The 12870-nt window shown below is 37.6% G+C and overlaps 1 protein-coding gene across 1 annotated transcript in view; it reads left to right on the top strand.

Moving 5' to 3' along the window:
* The window catches only part of LOC149797421 (uncharacterized), a 112120-nt gene that overhangs the window by 40426 nt on the left and 58824 nt on the right, over nt 1-12870 (top strand). The window contains exon 7 of the mRNA XM_089962210.1: nt 6661-10592. Coding sequence (XP_089818336.1) covers nt 6661-10592 — 3932 coding nt within the window. The remainder of the gene's footprint in view (nt 1-6660; nt 10593-12870) is intronic.

The following is a 12870-nucleotide window of genomic DNA, read 5'->3' as shown; positions in this document are numbered from 1 at the left end:
AAACGTCATTCATTCCCCATTCAATTGATGAACACCTCATTAATATTCATTAGGTTTTTGTGACCCGCATTTACAAATCAAACACACTGGTGTCAACGCGTGCGCACAGGAAATAGCACTTCACTGAGAGCCGTCAATTTTGATAACTGATTGATAATTACTTGACAATATGGTTATACAATAAAAAGTACATGTTAATGAAATTTATATGCATTTGTAGATAATTTAAAGCCCTTTTAAATAAAGTTTATTTCATAAAAATGTTATTATCAATATTGATTTTAATGCAAATTTAGTGCACACAGTGCAAGAAAAAAGTCGATTTTCGCCTAGTTTACCGATAAAGAATAGGCACTATCTGGGGTTGCTACTAAAATGCAACTACATTGTGTCATATTGAAACAAAAGATAACGAATTTCTTTAGGCAAGTCAGCGAGATTGAAAGATCATTTGTTAAAGATGAAGCTAGTTAGGATGAAATATCAGATGATTTGCTGCACATTGAACATAGCACAGGAAGCGATGTTACAGAAATAGCCATCATGTTATTATCTACTACGGTTTATGACTCGCAGAAAATCTAATATATTAATAGAAATGTCCAAGAAACAATAGGCCTGACCTGTGGAAAATTGTGTTTTAATGTCAGTAATAGCATGCCTGTCACTTTTGTTAAGCTTCTACCTTTCCACATGGAAAGATCTTTTCTGTCATAGATGACCAGCTTCCTGTTCTAGGGATTTCTTAGAACATGTGCATTGACACAGACTGATCTACGTCACCAACCCATGCTCAATATTGTCATTATTTTTTTTTTGGGACAACCATTGAGTCAACATATGGAAACACTATAAAGAGAAAATGTATACAAGTACAGTGGTTCCATGCTAATGACCAAGGCTTGTCATTGTTCTTTTTAAGTAAACTTTAAACTTGTGTCCATATTCAGTGTTTTATCTACCCATGCATCAGATATGCAGACTTTTCTGATTTGACACACAAAAATGGTCGAGGTACGTAAATTGACATACCCCAATGTTAAGTTTTGCCTATTAACAAAACACAATGGTTCAGTCTAAAATTCGTCGCCTGGACATAAATTGACGCACCTGAATATTATGTTTTGCTGATTACCACAAAATTAAGGTTTGATCTAACTACTTTAATGGCTAGGTTACAGTTCTCCCTGACAGGGAAAACGTGCATATCAGTTTCTTACACAAATGTTATCATAATACATAGGGTTACAACTGAGTGTGAAGCCTGTAGCTGACCTTATGTGACCTGAAACTGTCACCTCATTTGTAGCAACATGATGTTAAGTTGTTCAAGTTTGCTGGGCCCGCTAGTAAGCAGCTTCCCCATGCCGACACCAAAAGTTGTGGGCGAATTCCAACTTTTCAATAGGGAATGGACTCTGACCCCACACCCCAACATAAATGTCCAAATATCAAAAATGGGGTGGCAAGGGACGGAGGAAACTCAGACTACAGGTCTCTTTGCACAGATTTATTGGTTTTGTAGTATTATTACCTGTCATGTGAGACCACCTGTCTTGAGAGATCATTATTTTTTGGCAGAAGGGGATGTCTTTCAGGGCAGGTTCTATTGTATGTCCCTACATCCCAGCCATCCCCACAGAGGGATCATTCAGGCTACGTTTCTTCTGTTTTGTACTGAGGTTTGGAACAGGAAGATGAAGCTTTGTCAATTCTAGTAGATTGTCAAAAATTTAAATTCCACCCTACCCTTAAACGTTTTCCAAATCCCTAGGGAGACTTCAGTTCTATTGGTGGTTTGGAAACCCCACAGGGATTCCCTCTCAGTTCAAATATCTCTATGGTTGATATTTCAGTACCACATAAAGTGATGGTACAAGCAAGATATTTTTCTGGAGGCATTCCCCAGCATGCCCTAGTATCCCACTTCTATTTGTATAGTGACACATCAGATTCAGGTTGGGTGGCTTATTTAGAGCCAGAAGGAGTACTTCTCCATGGCTATTGGTTTCCTCCATGTCAACAACTTGAAAATGAAAGCTGTGTTTGTCACACTAAAAACGGTGCATAGAACATGTCAAAGGGCATTACATCATGATCTTAGACAACACGTCTTCTTTGTAGGACACAGTCAGAAAGGATTACACTCAAAATTGTTCACATTCCAGGGAAGAAAATCATTCTGGCAGACTGCTTCAGTGGCCTAGTGGTTGGAACTTCTGCATCTGATGCGAAAAAACTCTGGTTCGAACCCCAGCTGAGTCATACCAAAGACTTATAAAAATGGTACTAACAGCTGCCTTGCTTGGCACTCAGCACTAAGAGGTTAGTGTTAGGGCTGGTCAGCCAGGTGTCAGGATAATGTGACTGGGTGGGACATCATGCTACATGTCTGCGGCATAATGCCTCAGTGCTAGACATCAGACATCACTATTAACTACCACACTGCAGACATTGTAGTGATATGACTGAAAATTGTTAAAGCTGTCTTAACAATCCAATTTACACACACACACACACACAAAACGTTCTGGCAGTCATTCTGTCCAGAACAGGCAAGGTAATCCTAACAGAATGGTCTCTGTTCAGTCTGTTGGAGCTACTGCTTGTGGACTTGTTTACAGTCTCAGCAAGCTCACATTTTATAACTCCCAGACCAGGCAGCCTGGGCAGTGGATGCTGTCAGTCTAAATTGGGAATGACTGTCTGCTTACACATTCCCACCCTTCCAGATCAGGACGTCCACTACATAGATCATCCTGATGTTCCTCTGTAGCCTAAAAGGTTGTGCTTCAAGACTTACTTGTCCTATTATCGACACACCAAGGGTATTACCTCCTTGAGACAATCTCCTCTCACAACACAGATTTAATCCAGTTACATCAATCCCAAGATCCTCCACCTTCATGCTTGGATCATCTCAAGCGATTGATCTGCCAGGCAAAATTTTCAAGCAAAGTTGCTGACTGCATTGTGCAGCCCTGGCAATGTTCTATATCTAAGTCTATAATGCAAAGTGGAAAATCTTCAGTGAATGGTGTGCATTAATCCAACCCTCTCTTACTGCTGTAGCAAATTTTCTTTTTTTTTTTCCTTTTTTGAGGAGAGATCTAGTTCAGCCTCTACAATCAAGGTTATAGGGCAGCCCTTGCAAACACTCTTAAATTTTCCATCTGTCAGTCCATTGGTTCAGATCCCCACTTGTTGGATCTTATCATGTATTTCAAGCTACAGAGACCAGTGTCTTGCTCAATGACACCAAAATCAAACCTTTCATCTGCTTTGAGGGCATTGACAAAAATGCCTTACGACCCTTTGAGTGAGGTTTCTTTGGAAAACTTTCCACTTAACACCATTTTTCTTCTGGCCATTGCATCAGCTTAGAGAAGAGTTGAACTGCATGCTTTCTCAATTGAGGAAGGATGTTTATGCTTCAGTGGGAATTATTATTCTGTTTTCTTGTTATGTCAGTCTGGTTTCTTCGCCAAAATCCAACTTCATTAGTATTTCCATACCTGAATGAAATCCCTAGTTAGAGTTGCATCTGTGTGTGCACTGCTCCGGTGGCCTAGTGGTTAAAGCGTCCGCCTCGGATGCGGGAGGTCGTGGGTTCGATCCCTGCCAAGTCATACTAAAGACTTACAAAAATGGTACTAACAGCTGCCTCGCTTGGAGCTCAGCATTAAGAGGTTAGTGTTAGGACTGGTCGGCCCAGTGTCAGAATAATGTGACTGGGTGGGACATCATGCCACATGTCTGCGGCATGATGCCCCAGTGCTAGACATCACTAAAAACTGCCACACAGCAGACATCGTAGTGATATGACTGAAATATTGTTAAAGCTACGTTAAAAATCCAAATCACACACACACACACACACACACACACACACACACACGCATCTGTGTTGGTGATGTTTGTGATAGACTTTTTTGGCACTTACATTCTATTTAGCTTTGCTAAAGGGAGAAGGAGGAATAAGAAAATGATTTTACTCCACTTAATAAGGGCCTCAAATGATATTTCAGCATTCACTATCTCTTGATGGATTTTGCTCACCATTAAGAGAGCTTACAGGTCTCTCACAAAAAAAGACTTTATGATTCATCATGATCAAAGCCCATGAAGTCTGGTCTATTGCTACTAAGAAGTCTGGTCTATTGCTACTATGAAGTCTGGTCTATTTCAACCATTGATCTTAATATGATGTTATGATGGCTTCATTTTGGCACTCACACACAACCGTATCTTACATTCGGTTGTTAGCAAACCGGAGCCAATGTATTTTCTCTCTGGGTGTGATTGTTGCTGCACAATCTGCGACCAAGACGACTACCATACATAATGCTGTTGACCGCTTGTACTAGAATGCGAATAATTTTTCCACATTATACTCTTCTCAGGGACCATCAGCTATCCTTCTAAGCTTAATATTGGTGACAGGTAAGTATTACATAATTAAAATTAGTTCTATTCACCCAAAAACTACATTGTGCATACATGTCCTGAAAACTAGTTCCTGAATATATTCATACTGGCAATAATTTGCAGAGGTTTTGTTTTTTATTAAAAGGGGTGATGACGGGATTCAGTTCTAAAACAAACTCACACTACTATGAGAAATAGGGTAACCACATACATTTAAAACCATCATTATACATGTAGTAAGAAAATGTCAGAATATCTGAAAAAACAAAGCCAAAGACTACAGATATATAATTTGGCTTTTTTTCCCCAATTTTTTTTATAATATCACATACTAAGACATAGCTGCAAAATGTGCCATTGTTCCTGTATTGTGGCTCTGAAAATTTCCTAGCATTTTCAGAATAAATGTCTTGCATGTATATAAATATGTAAAGTTGTTGAACATAATTGGTTCTTTTAAAATCGAGGCTGCCATGCCAGTCTTGAACCACCATATTGGATTGCTCAAAGCATTTTCCACTATCACTGTAACTTCTGTCAAAAAAGAAAGCCAAAGTTTCAGAACTTTATCAAGCAGAGAAGATAAGACAGAACTGAATGGACAATTGCTGTCATGTTTAAATTTGTGAAAATGATTTAGTAAGGAGAAAACTTTGCAGTTTGCAAATTGTGATTTTGTTATTGGGTATAGAGGTGCCCAAGACATAATACAGAATGAAAAAAAACTAATAAACATCAGCTTGCTGTTTCATCGTCAGCAGCACAGCCTGAACTTAGAACCTTTATTAATACCAATGAGATGTAGTTGTATCAGAAGTATGTTTTAATAAATAAAAAAACTAATAAATATATTGTGCTACCCGTTTATCTCAAAATCCTTGGGCCCAGTGTAATATTGTCAACAAATTTGGCTGTCATGATAGGTCTTGGCAGGGGGTGTAAAATTTTTTTTAGCAAAATGAAATTCGTCTGTAAGTGGTAACTTGTTATCAGTGCATAGAATTTACACTTTGAGAAATTTGTATATTGTCACCTTAATTTGTGTTACCTTTGTGTTATATAATCCATGAAGCACATGAAAAATCCATGAATTTAGGTAAGGTCACATGTTAGAAAATTCCTGTGTCAATCACATCCTATTAGAAAATATATACAGTGTATAAACACATATTTTAGTCTTGTTTTATGTACTGTATAATCCTTTGTCAACCAACACTTATTAATAAACCATTAACTATGATGTATGCATTGTCACCAGCAGCACCTAGCTGTTTAGTTTTTACAGTATTAACATGAGATATGTACTTATATTAGCATATATATTGGGCTGACAGAAATAACAAAGAAAAATTTCTAAATGAAACTACCAAGAGAAAAAGGCTACTCCTAGGGAAATGAAAACTTGTCACCAAGTTTTGAATTAATTAAGCTTTTTATACCACTGTTGGTAGCCATCATAAGCATAACTAAAGTTACTTTTTTCCCTGTAGAAAACGAAACTTGTAGAACAACATAAATCTGTCCCAGTCACGATGAATAAAAAAAATGCAAGCTTCAATCAGTTTCATTGCTTTTATGCAAGTTTAATGCCAACTTCTTTTCATGATGGGTGTCGCTGGCTTATTTTAATGAACGATGCACATGCTATTGCAAAAACACTTCCAAGGACCAAACACATCAGCATTAAAGCCTGGCAGTAACATCAAATAATTGTAGAGCAAAGTTTGAGTTGGATCTGGCAGATTGTCAACATGAATGTACGAAAGTACGAATTTGTTCAAGGTGGGACCGAGGGCTTCTGTCACCATTATTTTTTTATATCTTGACACCAACATAAGCATGGCAAATTTGGTAGTAATAATAGACCACTGGACCGGGACTTTGTATTTTTGTTGACATAGGTGGCCTGTCAACATAAGTTATGTCGATCTAAGTGGGTGAGAATTTACTGGTGTGTGTGTGATTAATTATTTGAAGGGGAGTAATAAGAAATAAAGAAGAATATTTACCAGCTGAGCAACAGTTAGGTACCTTGTACATTTAAATGCTTGTTTTTGAATTAACGTATACTCCCAAATCAACACTCCCACCTTGTTCAGCTGAAAACTTCTCAGAACTAAACTTTTATGTAGTCTTGAGGTATTTTGACCTTGAGGATTCACTGTACTTGTGTGTATGAGTTACTTTTAAGTTTGACTGGATTCTTTTATGTTATTTCCTTTTCTTTTGCAGTGGCAACAAAACAGATGATCAGTCTTCTGTTGGATATTCCAAGATCAAAAATGATAGAAGTACCCCAGATGAGAGTGCTGACCTAGAAAATGGACACTACATGGATGCTGTCAGCCCAGTGAGTACAAGAAGAAACTCAGGTGATCTTATGCAGAGTAATCAAGATGAACAGACCCTAAAAGATACAGAGCATTTTCCTCAGCACAGTTCTGATGATTTAACAGCCATTCAGCAGCAGGGCTTGTGGAGTGCTGATAGTTGGGAAGATCTGCAAGCTATTGGAGCAGGTTCCAAATGGAAGCGATCCAAATCTTTTGATACAACTGCATTAACTTCCGAAAAAGAGGGGAATGTTTTTGATAGTAACATCGGATATGACAATTCAGAGCCAAGCAAAATTTCTGAGACCAAAGAAAATGAAGACATTAACCAGTATGAGGTATGGACTGAAACAGATGATTTCAACTTGGCATCTAATGTAGTAAATGAAGAGGAAACAGATCTTGGTGCTTTTGATAAATCTGAAGTAAGTGTGCCTTTGATTTCAGAGTCACGCCATAAGGAAAACAAGCATCAGGTGTCACCCGTAGTAAGGAGACCAATGACTAAAGCTGTTTCTGCCCCAGTACTAGTGACAGCAGCTAAAAAGTATAGCCCAGTCACCAAAGAACATCAGCTTCAAATTGAGCAGATTGTGGCCGACTTGATTAGTGAGCATGTTGGTGGTCAGGTTCTGTCAAAGGAGAGGTCTGCACAGATGTCCGAGGAATTGAAAGCTTTATTACACATTCTTCCAATCTCCGATGAGAACAGAGTCTGTGTAGAACAAGTCATTGACCAGAAATTCAAAAGTTCAGACAATGATGTGGAAGAAGACTTTAGTGCTTTGGATGAAAGTGGTGTAAACTTGGATCATGGTGCTTTACAAATATTACAAAAGGTTTGTAGAAATAATGGAATATATGAATTAGACAAATCTGATCAACACCAGGAGAGCGAAGATCAGACTAAGAGAGCGGAGGTGAAACTTGAAAGTGGTAATAATTCAGAAACAATGATAGAAATGTCTGAAGCAGAACGTCAATATTGGCAGTTGTCCTCTGACAATAAAGTGTCAGCAAACTGGGATTTTTCAGAGGCAGATGAAGACAGTTGGAGAGCAAATCCTGCAGGAAAAAACAGCCAAGAATCATCATACTATATAACCCTTTCATCTACTGCTGGGAATGAGAAAGGAGATCATATTAAGGACAGGATGCCAGAGGAAAATGTGCAAAGCACAGAAGAGAGTAAGAAAATAAAACATCATGAGGGCAAGGCAGAGATGGGATTTTCTTTTGGAAATGAACTGGAAGCAGAGTTAGACAATACATCGATATGGGAAGTTGAGGATAAAGTGGAGAAATGTGAATTAGATGAAGAATTAGAGAAAGAGCTAAAGAAGGAGCTAGAAGTTTTAGAAGAGATTAGCTGTGACACACCTTTGGATCAGAGGGAGAATGGATGTAAGATGCATGTGAAGTTTAAAAAGGATAGTAAGAGTGAATATGAGCACACAAAGGGGGATATCAGTGATGTTCACGCTGAATCTCAGAGCTTTGTTTGTGATGATGCCATATTACCAACAGAAATAGCTGATGAAATAGAAACTTTGATTTGGAGTGACCCTTTGCCTAGAAGAGAAAGGAAAAATGGGGGAAAAAACAAAGGCGTTTTATTTTGCCAGGAGAAGAATAAAAAAGAATGTGTGTTGTTATCAGAGGCACAGGATGTAGCTATCAGAGGGATTGAATATGGGGACCATAATGTTGATGATGGAAAATCTGATGACCATCAAGAGAAGCAAGTTTTACATTTATCTGATAGAGAGCCAAGTTCATTTATCAAAGATACAAACTTGGCTGAATACAACACCAGACCTGTGGAAGATAATTATGCATCTGGTTTTATAATCAACAAAATGTTTGAGACTGACAATGAGAATCAGTCAATTCATTCAGAAAATGAGAATCAGTCAGAAGTATTGACAGAGAACCAGTCAGATTCACCTGATTTAGACAGCCAGACAGGTGTTCATGAAGTTTGTGAAACTGAAAACCCTGAATACTTGGAAGTTGATCTGGAGAATCACATAGAAGTTGATGGTGCTGAAACATTATTGGAGCTGGTTGAAGAATTGATTTCTGAACTTATATACAAGACAGTACAGTGCTCATCAGTTACTCATATTCATGATGAGGATGCTTCTCTAGTTTCAGATACATCAGGAATGTATAAGGAACCTAGTCCAATCAAGTTAGAAGCAGATACAGGTGTTGACGCCTGTCAGATTATAGATGATGATTCATTGGTTTCATTCTCACTGTCAGAAGATTCAAATTCTTTGTTAAATGATATTCAGGGAGATAGTATTGATGAATGTGTGAGTGATGTTTCTAGCCAGAGGTCAGATGGAAAAACAAATGATCCTATTTTGTCTATAGAAGTTACAGAATCAATTGAAGGTGGAGACATGATATCAGGTGGGGCAGATCTTGCAAAGCAACCAGAACAAGGCCAAAATGGAAACAGACCATCTAAAAGCAAAATTAAGAAATCCTTGAGAAGAAAAATGGCAGCAAATTTACCCTTTTTAAAGGCATTAGAGACTCAGAAATTTTTAAACACAAGTTGGAGTGACTTGATTCAATTAGAAAATAATGTGGCAAGACTACCATTGGCTGACACTTTATCAGGTGGGACTAAACAAACTATTGTTACCAAAGAACAAGGTACCAGTATGGAGTCTCTTGATTTCAGATTATTGAACCTGTCTGTTGATTTTGCAGATATTGAAAAATATACAAAGGAATTTACTGTCATTTTGTGTCAGCCAAGAGAAATTTTTTATTCGGCAGAGAAAACGGTAGAAGTAAATCATGTATCAGAAATAAATCACATTCTTAAAGTGGACCGAAGCTGTAACACAGATGAAGATAATAGTGAGGAAGGTCTGGAATTCATACAGGGCTGTTTTCCTAAGATTCCCCAAAAAGAAATTTTGGATGCATTTGAAACCAGTGGTAAAAATGTAGATTGGACAATCAGTTATTTGTTAGACTGGCAAAGTAACCCATATTTAGGAGAATGTGAGAAGGAAACATTTGTTGATTCGATGGATGAATCAGATTTAGACAAACCATTAATTTCACAGACATATTCAGATCCCAGTGGATGTTCCCTCAAAAGTCCCAATTGTTTACTGGATTTGTGTTTTAGTCTTATTGAGAAGAAGCAGATCGTGTCCATAGAGGACATAGAAAAACAGCTGATTGTCACTGGAAAAGAGAGGTTGAACAGAATTGAGGATGATAACATGAAAAAGATAAAATTCTGCCGCCCACAAAGCATGCATGAAACTGTTACAAACAAATTAAAGCTTTCGAAAGATGTTATTGGATCCAGAATTCAGTGTTTAAAAGCAGAAAACTGTCCTTGGAATGGAGACATTAGAACAGCATTGAGAAAATCGATGTCAGAAATTAGTTTTGATGATGAAAGTATCTCTAATACAGAATTTGATAATTACGATGTTCAGATGAAGACTTTTGCAGATACTTTAGATGAAATAACAGAAACTAATCCTTTCACAACAAATATCGGTTCAGAAAGCAATAATAGTGAACCAGAAATTTACCTAATGCCTCTGGCACTGAGTGACAGTGATCATAATAGAGAAAATAAAACTCATATGATTGTGCAGAATGAGACAACATCTGATTATGGAAGAGATATGCCAATACAAAATGGTCCCTCAAGTTTGTACCCTGCAGATGATGAAAAATTGGACCTTCACGGCCAAGATACTGAGCCCATTATGTATCTGCCAGTTTCATCAGACCTAGTGCAAAGTTTGGAGGCATTATTTGGACCATTAGGAGTTTCAGGAACAGGTAGGACTACATTTGTCTGTTTTAAACAGATTTTAAGCTCATCCATGTGAAATACAAAAACTCATGCATCACTCTGCTTTTCACAACCATGCTTAGAATAGTAAATTATAGCAAATACAGTGATCCTGTGCTAAAGTTCATTCAGGATACTTAAACAGTATTGTAGGAATAGTGTAAAGATCAGTTTTATTAGCAATGAATCATTTTCAACAAAGTACACAGAAAACATAGGCCATGCCAAGGTAAAATTTATAGATTTGGAAAATTTACTTTCTTTCCTTCTTTTTAACTGATTTTCTCTTGTAGATTGTTTCTATTTATATTCAACATGTATCATTTAAAAGTGCTAATGCTTTCTTGATGGTAGACATTTCCATATTGATTTGAATTGGAAATGATTTGCATATATATGACACTGCTGATGTGTCTTTTTGCCAATATCATTGTTGTGCCATATCTGATGATGACACATAACAGTTGTGTTATATGATAACATAACTAACTGCTCACCTCTTATTAAATTGTATGGTTAGGGACTCCTTAATGGCATGGTTAGGGACTGGGTAAAATTTTGTTTTATAATTTGCAAATTTATTTAAATGTAATTTGAGTTATTGACTAATAAGAACCCATTATTTATTATTCCCATGTAACTTTTTGCTGATTATGCTGATAGTGCTTATAGCTGATTATTAAAATTGCAGATACTGATTATGAGACCGATTATTACATTATTGTTTTATAACAATGACTGGTTCAGAAACAAAAACCTATTACTGTAAAGCAAGCAGGTATTTTGCTGTGTGAGTTATAACAAGGTTGTTTATGTGGCAAGTGAATTTGAACTTCTATACAAAAACAAACAGAAACCGTAAAGGAAGTACATTGCTATTTATAGAAAACAACGATCACACAAACATAAAACTTGAAAAACTTTAAAACTAGCACTGATAAAACTTATGGTTTGCCAATTCAGGAAATAAATAAATGAAAATGTATTAAGCTAGTCTTTTAAGTTCAATGATGCAGGTCGCCATTACTAGATTTCATTAAATGACTTTAAATGTTAATAAAGATAGCCCAGTAATAATTGAAATTAATAATACGCATGCTTTAAGACTAAAGTTAGACGCCACTGTACACTGGCTGCAGTTAATACTGAAAGTCTAGTTCAGGTAGGTTGTATTTAAGCATTAGTAACACATTTCTCCCTTCTCGCCAATTAATGATCCCCAATGATCCGAAAAAAATCTGGCAAGCACCAGTGCTTTTTCAGAACGCTTCAAGCTGGTGCAGACAAACTATGTCTTCTCGTGGCAACAGAGGGCTGGTCAGATGCAATTCAAGCATTGCGTCAACTGCATGATCCACGTGCGTTTCGTTGACGGTACAGACAGGTTCATCACAGGCTACAGAACACACATCCCAGAGACGTGACGTTGATGGTCCAGTGGTGTTTGTTTCAGTTTCAATTTTTCTTCTTTTTAATCGGGGGTTCCTCCTACTTATCAGCTGATGCTACTATTATGCATTCTGCTCTAAGCCATTCACTGAATAGGCAATGTTTTGAGTCATGGATCCAAGATGGTGGCCAAGACAAGCTTCTTGTTGCTGACAATGTCAAAGCATGTGTTCAGTGACGTCAGCATATCACGTCACATTGTCTGAATACCTTGACTCGCTTCATACTCTCGATCCAGCAACATTCAGAGCATTTTTAGCATAGGAAGAATGACTGATACTGTTTGGCTATCACTTACTTGCTTGGCAATGTCCGCAAATGGGCCTAACGTGTCCACAATATTGTTAATCAAGACCCACTGTTGGGCTGTTAGGCTTGGCAGGTCATAGAGAGTAGTGTAAGCCCCCAAGACTTGTTTTTGTTCATAAAATGAAACTAACATATTGTATGAAGAATTCCATTTGTGTCTGGACATCCTGGATGAGAAAATTATGGGCAATGCCAAATTTTTCATGCTGCTGTTGTGCCAGGATGGCGTGCCAGAAATTTCTGACTGGATTGTGAGATCGTCAAAACATTTGACAGCTCGTTACGACAGAATGCCATCACTGAAAACGAGCTGCGGCATGTGTACAAAATGGCTAATGCTGTCAATTTCAGCCAGATGCATTGCTTTAACCATGCACCTCCATCACACAGAAGAACATGGATATGGGTTTTGGGAATGTTGCATTCCTCGCATAATTTGTCCAATTTGCTCGCCAAATATTCTCCTGTGTGTAATTCATCAAGAGGCATTGCTGCTAAAATCACCTG

Source organism: Sinohyriopsis cumingii, chromosome 6 (genome assembly GCF_028554795.1).
Source record: "Sinohyriopsis cumingii isolate HCF-2022 chromosome 6, ASM2855479v2, whole genome shotgun sequence".
NCBI classification, from domain to species: Eukaryota; Metazoa; Mollusca; class Bivalvia; order Unionida; family Unionidae; genus Sinohyriopsis; species Sinohyriopsis cumingii.
This window is presented reverse-complemented; position numbering and strand designations above follow the sequence as displayed.